The following is a 17,113-nucleotide window of genomic DNA, read 5'->3' as shown; positions in this document are numbered from 1 at the left end:
ATGTTAGAGAAAGTGTTTGAGCAACATGTAAGCTTGTAAAGCAGTTAAGCAAAGATTGACATGTAGCTGAAAATATAAAAAAATTGGAAAATGTTCACTCAGTGTTTCAGCGAGATAATAACAAGCTTTGTCTCTGATAAGGGAAAGACAGAAGAAAGGAAAGAGAAGAGACGGACTCAGACAGACAAGCTGAGGATAAAAGCAAAGCCGTGTCTGAACACGAGGGAGGTCTGCTTCAGAAAATGCTCACAGTGTCGAACAATGCCCGTGTTGTGAGCATTGGAAATGGGATCGAACCCTCGGGCGTTTCCCAGCAGCCCATCGTCGCCGTCCTGCGTCTCAGCCCTGTGGGAGAGACGAGGCCCAAAGGACGGACACAGAGTGGTCCTTTCTGAGCCACATCCTGCTAGACCACTGCACCGCGCTGGCCTCCCCGTGAGCCTTTACACTCCCGGGTCGCCTTTGTTCACTGAGAGGCATGCTGGGAAATTCATCAGCAGACAGACTCTCAGTGGTGTGTGTGTGTGTGTGTGTGTTTGGTAACACCACAATCACAACGAGTGATTCAACACGGCCGCAGACACCCAGTGAGCTTTTTATTTACATCTTCAGTCTGGTGACCAAGCGGTCGCACAAAGCTGGTAATTGACGAGCTAAAAATGTTAAAATGTTTCAGTGTCTTTGTGGCATTTTGGGGATATTTTAGGACAAATGTCTGGTCAGATTTATGATTCTGTTTATTTACCAATGCTCCCAGTGCTGGACGAAAAGTTTAGATTGTGTTGTGTCGATTTTGAACAATTATTATCATTTATAAACTTAATCTAAACAAAAAATGAAAGTAAGTGAGTCGTAAAAAATGTATCAAATTAAGACTGGTAGTTAGCAAAATGAATGGACTGATACTGGATTCAATGATAATGCTTCTCAGAATCTGAATTTTATCAGATTATTTTGGCGTTACTGACTTCATTCAGTCTAATGTTGTATGGTTTTAATTTTTTAAGTTGGTTTAAGAGATGTCACTTGAATGTTTTTGATAACATGCAAAGGAAAATGTTGATTTAAGAGTTGCGACCACATGTGCAGCTGTGTCCGTGTTATCTACACTCATCGCTGGATCCCTGGTATTTTTTCTTTTGTCGTGTTTGTGTCCCTGGTTTAGAGCGATAACATCATCGTCCAGAACTACCTAAAAAGCTCAGAGTGGCTCAGAGAACGAGCCCACAGCTCTGTGAACTAGTTTGAAAACATTATGACACGTGAACTGTGTTTTTAATGTTTTCACAAATATGTTTCAAAGCTTAAGGTCTCAGTCACGCAGGCCTAGAGACTGGTAGGCAAACCTTAGCAACCAATGGTTGCTAGGGCAAAAAGTGTATTCCCCAACTGAGTGGCAAGTGGTTGCTGGCAGTCATTGGTGAAATTGGTTGGAATCATTCATCAGTGTGAACACTGGTAAAGACTTTTTGGATTAATTGGTTACCGTCCCAAAAAAGTCCTCTTTTAATTTATTTATCAATGGCAATATTTATTAACAATTGAACTGACAAGTGTATGTGTGTTATGCATGTCTGAAGTTTGCATTCAAGTTTTTTTTTAGGTTAAAATGCTACCTCAGCGCATTTCAAGAAATGATTACTTTAGTGTTTGGATGATACAAATCCTGGGTTAGCTTGAACACGGTCAAACAGCATCAATGAAACATGTTTATCCCTGTAAACGCAAAGTTTATCATATTTGATGAGTTTTTAAGACCTCTACATCACCAGTGTGTTTTGTTTAAACCCTAATGCCATTAAATGTTTTCTTTGTTTAAGATAAAAGCTGTGAGCAATAAATCGCACAAAATCCTGGATATAGCAAAAATTATGCAAATTAAAACTCATATATGACGATTTTTTTTTTATTTCTTTTTTTTATTTGTCAGAAGGTTCAATAAATACTCTAGTTAAAAAAACAGGGTTTTTACAGGGTTAGCGTCATAACAAGATCATATTTGACCCTGTACATGGCGTGTTTCTGCATGCAGTGTATTGCATCAGTTTAATTTCCCCACATTCAAACATGTTGCTTAAACGTAACAAAGAGAAACCGAACATGTCAAGTTACAGGAAACGGTACCGAGACCTAAAAACCCCTCAAACTGAGCAGCTGTAGTGTATCACTGCCTTTTAAAATCACCTTGTAAACTTAATTTTACAGCCTTGCTTTTTGCTGCTCGGTGTCCTTTGTTTTTATTGTTTTCACTGTTATTTTTACCCTCCTCGTCCTTTAATCTTAATTTCCTGACTTTAATGCCTGCTTTTATTCCCCTGGTTGAAGTACTTTGTTTTCTTTTATTGCTTTTAAAGCCGGCTATGCAAATAAGTTTGGGCTTATCACAATTAAGAGTGAGTAGAAACAAAAGAGAGGCTAGAGAAATTTATGCTGGAAACCCTGGCAAGGGAGTCCTCCTCCACTGTCTCACCCACAAACCTTCAAATTTTCTTCAGATAAAAGCCAATAAAATCTGTCAGACTGATGAGGCACGGCTTGTTTCAGGGAAGCAGACTGCACTTTGGAGTCATCTTAAGGTGGACCTGTCATTACATAATGAGAAATCCAGCATAATGAGGACTTTTTAATACTTAAGAAAAGCCCCAAGCAAGCACAAACAAAGCACTTCAAAAGTCTTCATGCACTAAAAAGGCAGCTTTTTAAAGAAGGCTTTGAAGGAGCGCAGAAAAGGTAAAATTGGAGGGTTTTATGAATGCATAAAGCCTCGAGTTGTGCCGACGTAGGTCTGCTGCACGAACAGGCCTCCCTGCTGTAACAACAAAACGGAGTCCTGCAGTTTATTTGAGGTGGAGGTGGAGGGCGGCGGGGGTCGGGGGAGCTGTGAACTTCAGAAAAGGAGGAAGAAGCTGAACAGTTGAAGGAAAAGGGGGCCCACCAAGGGGCTGCAGGGGGCGCCACAGGAAACGGGTGGAGATCGGTGGGTGGAAAAGGGAGAGCGGCCAAGAAACGGGTGGGGATGAGTGAAGAAATCTTGGATCCGACATGCTACGTTCGCAGGCGAACCGTCTAACTTCTGGATCAAGCTGTTCTCAATTTGATATTTCAAAATAAGAGCGGTGAGGAGGGAAGCTGCTGCAGCGACAGCGGGGTTTGAAGGAAACCAGACTCCCAACGCCGCCTCCAAACGCATTTGTTCAGCTGACACTAAGTGACCCGCACGGCCAAATAATTGATGAGACCAAAGCGAAACCAGCTCTGCTGTCTTGTTTCCTTTGGCAGCAGGCAGTCGGGGCTCCTCTGCTTTGATGAGAGCGGCTACACGCTCGCATTAAAGAGCCAGTATGTCCGTCTTCTCTTTTTCTACCGTGTCTCAGAGCATAAATAGACCAACGACTGCAGGGGGTTGATAGGGTTGTTAGTCAATGCCAGTGATTCACTGATCACTTGCCAGCGCCTGAGACTTCTGGCTCAGTTTACTCGCTGTTCCAGGAGAAAAATTCCTGTCGGTTCCAGCACAAAGCTAATAAATTGAACGCTGAAGCAGTTTTATTATTCCAGTATTTGGCCATATATCACCTCCCTTCTGATCTGTCCTCTGATTACCTTATGTAAACCTTTTTGAGCTGAGAGAATTTACCGTGGGCTTCCAAGAGATGACGATGAGATACAAACACAGCAGTAAACACGTGCTTAATAAAAGTTTAGCGTCTAACCTGTATGCATAGCGTGACATTAAATATGCCCCACTATATAAACAACATCTCTGCTTGTTTCAGTTTCAGCTCCTTCTGTCAGCTCCACTCAGAAATCCACTTACCATATGACTGAAAATGCAATCTGATAAAAATAAACCGTCCACGCCTTTAGCGCACTGAATGCTTAATCATCTTTTCTTGGCTGGAGCTTTTGGCTTCACTCAACCTTTTCTTTATTCCTCTACAGTTTAATATTTCTAAACACAAAGACAAGGATGTTCACAGTAGCCAATTCTGCTATCTTCCACATTTTAGACATGATTCACTCTCTCTTTTAAACTGTCTTTAACCCTGTGTTAGATTTACATAGACTGTACTTTAAAGAAGGACGTAATCTGTGTGGCATCACACACTGGCTCGTGAAGCCAAACCAATGGTGTACTCAAGCTGAAGGACACCGCACCCTCACACAGGAGGACTTTGTCAATTATAATCTAGACCCACCTTAAATCACACCTGGCTTTATCATTTATTTGACGTTAAATCGGATCAAAGTATACAAAATAAAAATTGTGCTTTAATAAATAAGACTCAAAACAAAGAACTGAGATCATAAAGTCAACAGAAAGGTGTTTGCTGAGGTCACAGATTGAGGTAATGTAAGTGCAGTTTTATCACAAACATCTATAGAACCGCAAGTCTTTGTGCACATAAGGAGGCGCCCCCTGCTGGCCAGCAATAAGAATGCAGGTTTAAAATGCTTCCATGTGGCCTTTTTAAAAGACAACGTAACCACTTTTTCAAGTTGTTACTTTGGAAATGAGCCATTTATGTTTTGATTATTTCCTGTCCAGCTCACTGCTGAATGTTCAGCTCTAACGTGGGGAGTCAAACGTTCATGCCTCACCCAGTTTTTCCTACTCTTCTACTCTGTATGATATCAGAGAGAGGATATCCCTAATATGGTACTCTCTAGTACAGAAGCCCCACCCACTAGCTTCTCAAGCCTTCTATTTAGGAGAGGAGAGTTGATATAATGAGGGTGGAGCAAAACTAGCTTACAGCGCATTAAGCGAAACAAAACAGTCAGATAAATCAAACTTTACTCAACAAATTCTTCTTGCTTCCTCCACTTCCATACCATTGATTCATTAATGCTGAATTCCATCGGGAGCCCTCACGTTAACTTTTATCGAGTGGAAAAAGGTTATAATTCATCCTCCAGCTTCACTGTTTGCTATGCTAACATAGCTGTGTCGCTATCAATCATGTAGCACATCGTTATATACCAGCATGCCAAACTTCAGTAACCCTACAAACATCACTGCTTTTTAGTTTTCTGTCTTCATTTATGTTGGAAGTGATAGCAGAGCTGTACGTTTTAATTTTTCATAAATCTCTCAGTCAGAACATGGTATGTCACGTTCAGGTGGAAATTAGTGAGCTAACTTCCTGCTAACTTCTAACTGCGTTGAATTTAATAAATTCTGTTTTCATGGATGCCTGGATGTTAAACTTAATTGTTACACCTGGTAAAGAAGCAACGCTGATCATTTTATTAAAGATGAAAGAATTTAGACAGTTTTTAACTCTCAGTGATGCCGCAGTGCTCGTTTGACTTTGGGACCTGAAGCAGACAGAGTTTTGGAGCCAGATTACTCCGCGAGGCTCCTGACTACAATAGCCGTAATGCTCTGACAATCCATCAAGCGGTGCAGCTTCGTAGCTTACCAAAGTCGTACTAAAACATGCACCGTGTACCACATAAAATTGGTTCAAGGTCAGTAAACACAACCAGAATTCATACATAGGCGATTATAAGGCGCACTGTCGATTTTTGAGAAAATTTAAGCAATTTAAGTGCGCCTTATAGTGCGGAAAATATGGTATTTCAAACAGATGATGCATTGAGGGGCTGCACAGGGCCAATTATAAGCTAATAACTTCTTGACCTACAATCAAAGTATTAAAAAAATGGAGCTAGAAATTTATTTATTTATTAATTTATTTTTTCAACCTAGCTTTAAGGATAGCAGTGGACGGGTTTGTTTTATAACATTGACCGATGCACCGATGGTCTCTGACCTCTTGGAAAATAACAATCCTCTCCTCTGGGGCTCAAGAAGATTATTTATCTAAAAGTGAATTCTGCCCCTATTTCTGTCAACATGGCGCAGAGGATCACCGAGGTTATTTGAGTTTCCAGCGAGCTTCCTCGCTTTGTTCTGCTGCCTCTTGTGAAAATAGCAATGATTAGATCCAGGCTGCCTGAAAGACAAGCTTCCTATTTACAGTAAATGATAAGCGGGGGTGTGGTAGCCACCAGCTGAGAGGCTATATCAGTGCATGACTGTGAAATGTGGCCCTTCTGACTTGCCGTGTATTTGGATCAGTCCTCCTCGGCAACAGGAGGTGCGAAGAGGAGTGAGAAGAGGCGAGCATTTCTGCATAAATGCTGTCAGGCCGATGAGACATGCACCTGTTCTGTGCTGTGGCCTAAAATGCTGATATGATCATGTATGTTCTGTACCGTGCACAGAGAAAATAATAAGTGTACACAAATGTTGGGCTTTTTCTTAAATCTTAAAGTGACTTTCTTTGGGCCTAAGACTAACTCTTTGTAGGCAGTATATTTTATACACTAAATAACTGCAGCTGATTTCCACCATCATATTTTTATTCTGCTACAGTAGCTTTGCATAATTCACAGTTCATAATAATCACCCTCAACTGGTTGCTGCTCACTAAACTGGTGCTGCTGGAGGTTTCTTCCTATTAAAAGGGAGTTTTTCCTTCCTAAGTTCCCAAGTGTCGCCAAGCGCTCGCTCATATGGGGTTGTTTGATTGGTGGGGTTTTCTCTGTATTATTGCAGGGTCTTTACCTTTCAAAATAAATCAGCTTAAGGAGAATGTTGTTGTGATTTTGCACTATATAAATAAAACTCACTTCAATTGAATTGAATTGAATTGAATTAAATAATCCTTCTTTACCCTATGCTGGGCGTTGGTGCATCCCCTCAGTTCACCCTTTGTCTGAAACCATCTATCTTCACTCCTCCCCTTTTAAATCCATCCTCGTCCTGATTGTCTTCCCTTTGCAAACACAAGGACTGAGCAGCTTGTTCAGTTTCTTTGTCAGAAACCATGCACACAAACTGGAGGCAATGCTGGGGTATGTATTCATGGTCTTTTTACCTGGATTATTCAAGAAGTATCATGCTGAACTTAAAGAAACCTGGTGAAGACGTGGAGCACAAGCAAAGGAAGACTCCACTGCAGCACTGCTTTTAGCTTTGGCAGACTTTCATGCTAGCCCGAGACGTCTTTCCTTTCTTGTGGCTTGCTGTGCGCATACTAAACAAATACTGTCGTATTTGTCCTGTTGTTTAAAACAACGATTTGGATCACTGTCTAGACAGTTGCCCTTTAACCATTCTTAAACTTATCTTCTTCCAGTATCAGCCACAAAAGTGAGACTGAGGTGAGCCTGGTGTATCTCAGCTGAATGCACACCCAGCAGGATGTTTCAAACCGCTGTTTGTCTGCATGCTGCTGCCTTATTTGGGGCCTGAAATGGAAATAAAGCTGGTCTAAAAAGGTTCAGAATAAACTGTTTTCATAAACCCGAAGTGTGTCTGACTAGTGGAGTGTGTTTTAGTGGAGTTTCCACACAGGAAACCAAGAGAGGAGGTAAAAAAAAAACCTTTCATATATAGCAGGAAACAAAATGCAGGTATACTACAGAATCACAGAACACTACAGAGAACAAATAAATCTATCTAGCTGTAACTCTCAAACTGCTCTAATTCATCGCCACGAGGGTAAATACAGCATAAGATCCATAAAATATCAGATTTTATATCAGAGAAACACTGAGGCCTCATTGTGAGTTTTGTGGGACTCTACAGCAGCAAAAATATTAGACTGCTTAAATAAATTATTCATATTTTATTAAGGCACAGCACCAGCTAAGTGTCCAGCATCTATCAGTAAACCGAAGTAAGCTGCTATATGCAGGCTGTGTCAGAGCCCAGTGTGGTCTAACCCCACGCAAAGGTGTGTGGACATTAACCTGACACTGCTTTACCAATTTATTAGCTACTCACATATTTGTAGGATCAGGATTTGGATTATTAGCGATGGTTGCGAAACGTGTATTTTTCCCTCCTTGTTACCCAGCACTCGGTAAAGATGTAACTTTAGCCAGGAGGTGGTGGCTGTGCGTATGCAGGCTTTTTGCCAGCCAAGAATATGTGTGGTGCAGTGAGATTAAGTAGGCCTGCACAAATAAGAGAAACACAGATGGCCAAAGACTACAGCTGTCAACAAGTCTTGTGTGCAAGCCACTCCAGGTAATCCGAACATGTCGTAAGTCTGCCACATCTAAATCGGGTGAGGGCAGTTCAGGTGGGGGAGCGATCGTCGAAGAATAGCTGAATGGTTCCCGGTGAATCCTGAAATTGTTCCTGCTTGAAAAGCCCATCCCTATCTGCATATTATTTATTTTGTTTCAGTCTTTCTCGGTTGCTTTGATGCAGTTCTCACATCAGGAGTGAATTTCCCCACCCACATTATCCTTACTCGTCGTGTTTGTGTACACGCTGTTATTGTTGCTACGCGCACCTCACCACTCAGCGTTTTGTCATTTCTCATCTGCATCTCACAGCTCCTCATAAGAGAACGGATCTCTCACTTTCCATAACGCTGTGCAGCACCGAGTGACTGTTTTCAATCAGACCACGTCAAACTTTCATTCAAACAGGTGTCGAAGAGCAAAAGTCACAAGCCCACAATCCAGCATTGCACTGCTTCTTACGCACAAGCATGTACTGTCAATCTATGTAGTGTAATTTTGATGTAATATGCAGTAGTTGCTGCAAAGTTTGTGTATTTTTTCTTTGTTTCCTGACGCCTGTAGTTTCATCATCAAGTTTTATCATCTTTTTTTTTTTTTTTTTTTTTTTTTAAGTTTTATCATCTTGATTTTCTCAGTTCCAGCAGTTACATCGTGCCGAGCGTCAAATGAACCCTTCCCATTTCATTTTTGTGTCTGAACACTCTTTACCCTGAATCACGCCCACAGGTTCTTGCAGCACTTTTTCAGAGTCAGTGAGGTTTCAATGGAAGAGTACAAGCATTTGTTGTTCAGGTCTTGAAATGGTGGTGAGATGTTTTTATTCATTAACTGTTTGGAAAAATGTATCAGGAGTGGTGAAAATGACTGAATCAAAACGATAGAAGAAGACGTGCAAACATCATCGGACTTTGGTCCAACTTCAAGTTCATGGTCTACTGTTAAAAAGGGAGTTTTTGGGTTCAGTGACTCAAGATTTTCTAGTCAATTAAATAACTGTGGTTATGACTTGTTGCCGTAATCAGGCCCTACTTTGTTACTGGATTTAGCCATTTATTGTACCAAACCAGTACCATGGACGATATCTTAGTGCTTCACAATGACGTCTTCCTCTCTTGTATATATGGATGGATGGATGTTAATTATTTCCACTGTTTCAGGGCCCCAAAAATTCTTCCTTTTGTGTCCTGTTCTGGCCTTTTCTGGCTCTTCATCACAACGTGTCTGAACACTGATCTGGCACAAAATCGCTGTGACACATCTATCAATAAATGCTGACTTATTTGCTGATTTTCAGCCACTATATTTGTACACCCACTGAAACATCCCTACCCAACAAAACAAGTGTAATCTCCAGAGTTACATATGACCACATCTAATAATTACATCTAATTAGCCAGCTCAGTATTGCACTGACTTTACATCAAGCTTGGATAAGCACAGCTTTCCCAACATTGCTGCTATTAAACATAAATGTCGGATTCAAAATGATGCTGACTTGCTTCATCTTGCAGCTCGATTAGTTTCTGGATTAAGTCCCATTGAACAGCTGACTCCATGGTAAAGACATACACCATTAAACATTTCAACACAGCACAAATCTGATGCCATCGCATTAACATAAAAGCCTGAAGCATCTCGTGACATTTCAAAATAGCGCATCTGGGGAAAAAAAGTTGTTTTTTTTTTAAAAACCATCACGCACTCATATATTGTTACGTGTCTGAAGCAGTGACACAGCATCCTTTCACACACTAGGTGCCAAACATTGCGCAAAGACATGTAATATATATCCTTTCATATCTGAAACAAATCCTACAAACTCTGATTTGAAGGATTGTATTTGTCAGACGTGGGAGTTGATCAAAGACTTACCGTTGAAGTAGCTCTTGACCTTCAGGTACCCGACGCTGAGGCGGAGGACGGACAGCTTGTCCAGCCGGGACCGCACCTCCTCTGTGAAGGGCAGCAGGCTGGTGAGCTTGTCCAGCTCGCCGTTGAGCCTGTCGCGATGCCGTTTGGACGGGTTGGACTTGGCGCCCTCAGGAGGTGGAGGTTTGGGCCTGTGTATACAAAAAGAGACAAAGGGGGTTATTTTAAAAGGACAGGTTGACGACCGAGAAACTTTTCCACATCTCAAGTGACTCTTGGAAAAGGTCGGTTTCTCTTCAGAGTCAAAACGTTGGGTTGAGAATGAGAGAGGTCATGAGAAGCCCAACAAACAAAGTTGGGAGCTGCATGTGTTCTGCATACTGACGTGTGTGTGCGTCAGTATAAGAGCAGCTGGGATAAACTGAGATGACATGCTGATAGAAAAGACACTGCCGAACAAGCATCAGACATCCTTGAGTAAACCATGGCTTTTAGGAAGGCCTCCCTCTATGTCTACATTAGGAACCAAATGAAGCATGACTGAGAAGGCAGGAAGGCAACGGCCACTCAAATAACCACTCGTTACAACAAAAGTATGCAGAAGAGCATCTCTGAACGCACAAAACACACTGAACCTTGAAACTGAAGAGCACAGTGGGTGTGTCAGCTAAGAACAGGAAACTGAGGCTACAATTCACACAGGCTTACCAAACCGAACAACAGAAAGCTGCATTATGCTGCCTAGTGATGAGTTTCAATTTCAGATTGCAGGATCAGACTTTGGCATAAACAACTAAAATAATCTTGGATACATCCTGCCTTGTATTAATAGTTCAAGCAGGATAGCAGCAGGATAACACACCATGTCACAGAACTCAAAAGTTCACTGTACTCAAACGGCCTCCACAGTTACCAGATCTCAGTCCAATAGAGCACCTTTGGGACATTGTGGAAAAGCAGATTCACATCATGGGTAACAGTGTGATGCTGTCATGTCAATACGGACATAAATCTGTGAGGAATGTTTCCATCACCTTTTTGAATCTGTGACATGAAGAACTAAGACTGTTCTGAAGGCAAAAAGTGGATCCCACCCAGAAAAGGTGTAATAATGTGGATTGTGAGTTCTGTGTTTACTGTGCTATGACACGGCATCAGTCAGTCAGAGAGACTTTATTTATCCCCAAGGGGCAATTAAGATACAGGCATGGAGGAAGCTATGGCAGGGTCAGAAGTTTGAAGTTATTTAATACCTGATACACTACCTGTTTTTTTTTTGTATGCTATAATAGCTGACTCAACCTCAAACCGATATTCAAAGAGTTAACCATCACAAAAAACTCCACTAACAAGCTGTTTGGTTGAATTGATTCAGCACTCTATCTGCACCACCCCATGTGTGAGGAGGTGCAAACACAGTCAGGATGAACAGCAGAGAAAAGGAGGAAAACCATCAGGAACCATATACAGCAGCATGCACGATCCGATATCCCCGTGTTGGTGTTGTTCCTGGATCATCATAATTAATGTTGGTCCAGGTTCAACATTGCAACTGACCAGTCATTGTTGTTGTGACGTCACAGTTCTGCAAAATGGAAACACCATCACACCAAACCCAAACCCCATAACCATAACCCTAACTACAGCCCCGTAACCCTAACCACGATCCACATCCTAACCCCCAACCCTAACCACCCTCTTTTTGGGGATTTTTTTTTTCCTAAGTGGACATTGGCAGATTTTTTCCACATAACAAAACTATGACATCATAGCAATATGAACCTGGACCAACACAAGTGAAGTGAAGACACGGTGAAGACCTCACAGCAAGCTGAAAACTAACAATCAAACCTCAATGGATTTGTGAATTCTTTTACTCACATCAAATAAAATCGACTAAACAAGCACTCAACTGATCAACTCATAGATCAACAAAAACCACATTAAGAAAGAAATTTTCTAGAGCATTCAGAATAGTCTCAGTCTCCACCTTGTCTCAGGCTGTTGACAAGGCGACCAAAACACTCTGTTCCATGTTTTCCAGATTCCCAGTTCACTCGAGTTGTTTGTACTAAGCAAAAGAAATTCCAAGGACGTAAGGGAAAACTAGAGATGGCACGATACCACTTTTTTATGTCCAATACCGATACCGATATCATAAATTTGGATATCTGCCGATACCGATATTAATCCGATATAGTGTGTTTTTTAATCAATAAAACTGTTTTTTTTTTAATATCTTGCTGCATTTTGTATAAGTTCATACTCAAGTTTAAATAAACAACAACACTAAAGCTATTCTGTTATACCTGTATGTAAAAAATACACTGCACCCAAAATATTTCATAGTTCAGCAATACTGATCAATCTAATAAACTTAAACCTACTCCATCCTTCCTATTCTGGTATTTTAAAGAGTACTCAGCAGAAATATTAAGCAACCTAACTAATAGGGTTGCAAACTCCCAGCAAAAAAAAAAAAAGGGAACCACCCCCACCCTCCACCTCATGATGCTTAATCGACGTAATCAACTTTAATTTGATGCAGTGTGAAAAAAATGCACAGAAATAAATTATTTTTCAAGAATAATTAAATATATTCAACATCTTTCTTCTACAGAATTGCAGACTGCACAGATGGTACTTTCCCAAAGGAAAAAGTACTATAGCTTACTAGGGTATATTAGACTTAACAGTTACTATATACAGTAATGGACTTCTATACATTTTACATCAGATTAAAACTTTGGGTGTAAGATTCAGATAATTATTTATTAAAAGCTAGACATTTTAAATGAGAATAAGAAAGATAAGTATGTCTTTGTGCCCCCTTTTCCCTGTTAATGCCCCATCGGCCCCCCTGGCTAAACTTTGCTAGATCCGCCCCTGCACAGTTACCAGCCGTCAGCTACGTAGAAAAGGATCCTGGTCTAGAAAGTAATATTAAATAAATTCTAACAACAGCTTATCAAGGTTAAACGTGCTGCTGTTGTTCAGCCGCTGGTTTCCTCTTTCTGGTGCAAAGTGGGCCAAAAACAAAGAAGCGAGACGGACTCGCGACAGAAAAGCCGATCAGCTGATCATTAAGCAGTTTCACGATTGAAGTAGCAGCAAGAGAGGGAGAGAGAGAGAAGAGGCTCCATATATCGGTTGTTAAGCTTAACGTAGATACGCTTTACAAACATTCAGAGATGAACTTACACACTTGCTTTACTTCTCTCTGGGATGACTTCCTCGGAGATGAAATGCTGGTTTGGTAGCAAGGCTACAAATACACACAGCCGCTCTATCACGTGAGCACACTGCTTCGACGTGCTACGGTTACAAGCCGAGTTACGTCGTGTCGCAAGTTTTGTGAGGTGCTTTTTTGATATTTAATGGATCGGATTACATTTTTTAATTTCTCGCCGATATCCGATCCAGTAATTTAGGTCAGTATCGGACCGATACCGATACTTAATATCGGATCGGTCCATCTCTAGGGAAAACATCCTAAAATAAATGTGTTTGTATGGCATTTCCCATCATGAGCTACCAGAACTGTTCAGAAGTACTTGTACTTGTTGAAAAACCTATTATACAGCATCAGAAATACTGTAATTCCTCTGTGTTTTACATTATTCGAATAGAGAAGAGGTGATTCAAAAGGGCAGCTATTCTATCAAATGGAAGAAATCCATGAGCTGAAATTGAGTTTGCGTGCTGGATTATGGGTCAGGTATCACACACTGATCAGTTCAGCGTGGTTGTTTTCCTTCAGAGCTGCTGACAGTTGGCTGAGTGGAAAAATAACAAAGCCCCGACCACCTCTGCTCTCCAGAGTCTAATCTGCTCCATCCACTCTTGCCATGGGAACCAGGTGAGCCGAAGAGTGATGTCACCTGTTGCCAGACTTGTTTACCAAGCGTGTGTGCTCAGCCCTGTTCAGTAAGCTCGCTTGCTTTGGCAACGAGAAACAGGACAGCGATCAAAGATGATCCACTTTAGTGCGAGTGTGAGAGTTTAGAGGCTGAGGAGGTTTATATACTTTCAATGTGACAGGAAATGGAGAGCTTCCTTCCTAAATGAGGTTTCTTCCATTTGAAAAGGTCAATTTTATTTACAGAAAACATGAAACTAAAAGGTGCAGACTTTACACACTCTGAATAAACTACAGCATCAGGCCATGAAAAGCAGGTGTAACTCTGTATAAAGGTGTTTGCCTAACACAGGGCTTCATCAGACTTATCTATTATGATGGGGGAAGATTTTAAATCAGATCTGCACAAATCCAAGACTGCACAGCTGAAATCTAGACTGACCACACTCCTCTTTGGCTGCACATCCATACACAGACATTAGCAGCTTCAGTCTAAAGCTGGGCAGTGTATCTACTATAACAAACTCCTTTTAATGATGCCACTGCCCCCATCACTGCCATCACGTGATTTACCAGTGCTCGTGAATTATGGCCACATTGGAGGTACAATGGACAGTGGTTACTTGTTAAAGGGTGAACAGCCCAGGGACCCTGTTTCACTTCCCATTTGGATCTTTTTTTTTTTATTTGCACCTAGTTTCATTTTTCACTTCTGGTTGCTGCTTAAATTTTGGGACCAAAGGTTGTTTGGTTATAGTTGGGGAAGGACTGCAGTTTGGGTTAAAATGTGCAAATTAGCAAAGGCAACCCCAGCTGTTGACAAATGAAGTGTTGGAAGTGACGATCACCTTCACCGCCATAGGTGTCGGTGGCTGCTCACTCAGTCGTCACTACAAAAGCATAACATGCAAGAGAGCCAATAAACACAAGCTGAAGGTTTAAACCGATGTTTCGGATCACTTAACTACTGTCTGCATCAGTGCAGAAACTTCTTTTGGCATTGAAAAGCTACTGTCTGTATTTACTTAAGAGACGCTGTGTGAATTTTGAAACTGAAAGGCGTGAACAGACGTATTAGTCTTTACTGCTTTCTTTTGAGAGCGCGAAAAAATATTTAGCTGAATCATGCGAGCCTGAGTTTCAGTCACAGGTCTCGAGACTACTCAGCAACCATCAGTCAAAAGAAGAAAATGTGTGTTCAAAGATCAGTTGTAAGTGGTTGCTGGAAGTTGATTCCAGTTGTTGTGAAACAGGCCTAGAAGATGGCCAGTGACTCCCTGGTAACCACCAGTTGCTAGGGAACAGTGTGTATTCTGTGGTGAGATGGCAAGTGGCTGCTGAAGGTTGCTGGAAGTTGCTAACTACTTGCCGAGTGGTAATGAAACCGTGAAAAGTGTGACAGTGGAGGGCCTTGAGTGCCAAAATGAATTAACTAAATACACAATCAAATAATAATTAAATGTGTTAATGAATTATAACGGGAAATAAATAATTGTAAATATGTTTTAAATGAAATGAATTGACATTTTATGATTACCTATATATTTAATGAATCATTTCCAGTTTTAATTAATTAATGGGATATTTAATTTATTATTCAGTGATCTATTTATTTAATTAATTTTGGCACTCAAGGCACTTAATATGCAGCACAAACAGATGCTCTTCTGCAGCAAGAAGGCACAACTTTTACTTTGAAGGAGAACATTCCCCGTTTCCGGTTTCTCACTGAGTCAGAATTTGTCAACTCTTTACAGACAGGATTGTATCTTCCAGGCAACCGCAGCAATCTGCTCTTGACCAAACTACTACAACCTGAAAGAAAGATTGTTCCTGACCACTGAAACCAACACATTTCAAAAGGTGCAACTTTTACTTCGAAGGTGAATAATCCATATTTCCAGGTTACCTTGAACTTTTTCAACTTTCACTGCAGAACTGAGAGCAAACGGCAAATGTTTACAGATAAGTCTTCCACGCAGTCACAATGGGGGTTTTGCTACATCATCCTCTTTGCTTGATTTCACCTAGAAACACCCACTAAGCACTCGCTCAAACATTCAGGGAATGCACGCTTCTCCCCAGTGACTGTAAATTGCCGTGTGGTTGCCGATCAGTCTCTAGGCCTGAGTGAGGCCTGAGGCAACTTACAAAGGGGGCAATTTAGCCATCAGCAGTTCTTAAGGCTACAAAAGCATCAATTTAATTTCCAAGCTTTTCTAAGCTAATGTTGACTAATTGCTGACAATGACCCCTGAAGAGAACAACTAAAAATCCAACCTGAGTCCTGTACATAGAAATCAGCATACAGGCTGCTAGAAGCAACAGATAGAGCCAGGCGAGGTCTCATTAAGTTTTTTTACAATCTGATTGGACATTAGCAATAAAAAAACATTTAAATGAAAAAATGTCACCTAACAAAAAAAGTTACCTAACACATAACTGCACCCCTTGTGCGATTGTGTGTTGTGTCTTTTCAAAGCCTCCACCAACAGAAACACAGATAACCACAGTTTCTGGTCACTTTGTGCATCTAACAACAAGGCTGTGGCGGACAAATATTGTGTGTATTCTCTGAGGTAAAATTGCAGTTTCTTTCAGTGGAGTCTGATGGAGTGTAACAGTTTCAGTTCCTCATTAGATAATGCTGTACGGCTGCAGGTAAAGCAGTGAAAATTCTCTAAGGCCACAGCAGAATAAGGCTTTACTTTCTGTTATGGTTGGTGCGCCTGTTTCTAATTTTGTAAAACTGTAGCAACTGAATTTCCAGCTGATTAACTTGTATTTTTAATATCTAACGCTCTTGTTAGCGGACATACTGGTGTTTCTTAAGAGGAAGCCTCGTCTTTATCATGCCAACTAAGTAGCTGTAACATCTCACATATTGCTTTCATAGAAAAGGCAGATAATTATCTTCTGTCACCATTCAACCTGGAAATATCAAGACGTGATCTTGGGTCCATATCACTCAGCTGTACATCTAATGGTCTAATGTTTTAACTGAAAGTAGGACAAAGAGGATGACTGTGTGAGAACAACGTAGGGCTAATGCTGAGAGCTTCTCTGAGTATCTGATATGTAACCTTGCGTGATAAAGCTTGGCATCATATTTCATTTGAACACAACTTCCCGACTTCATTAATGTTAAAGTTGGTTTTTAAGGTTCTTTTTCTACTTAAATAGCTGTTTAAACTGTTGCTCCAGCTGCTGTTGTGTCTGGTGATTACCTCTGGGTGTGAGATAATCTTCTTCCCTTGTGAGACACGTGTTCACTTCTGTATTCCAGAGCCGATCAGAATGCGGGGTGTTTAATTTACAATAAACCCATCAGTC

At 41.0% G+C, this 17,113-nt stretch overlaps 1 protein-coding gene across 1 annotated transcript in view; it reads right to left on the bottom strand.

Annotated features, from left to right (window-relative positions):
• Nucleotides 1–17,113, bottom strand: part of ahr2 (aryl hydrocarbon receptor 2) — a 96,728-nt gene that overhangs the window by 65,660 nt on the left and 13,955 nt on the right. The window contains exon 2 of the mRNA XM_063465860.1: nt 9,925–10,112. Within this exon, the coding sequence (XP_063321930.1) occupies nt 9,925–10,112 (188 nt within the window). The remainder of the gene's footprint in view (nt 1–9,924; nt 10,113–17,113) is intronic.

The sequence above is a fragment of the Pelmatolapia mariae genome, linkage group LG23 (genome assembly GCF_036321145.2).
Source record: "Pelmatolapia mariae isolate MD_Pm_ZW linkage group LG23, Pm_UMD_F_2, whole genome shotgun sequence".
NCBI classification, from domain to species: Eukaryota; Metazoa; Chordata; class Actinopteri; order Cichliformes; family Cichlidae; genus Pelmatolapia; species Pelmatolapia mariae.
Note: the sequence above shows the minus strand (reverse complement) of the source record. Positions and strands in the feature narration are given on the sequence as shown.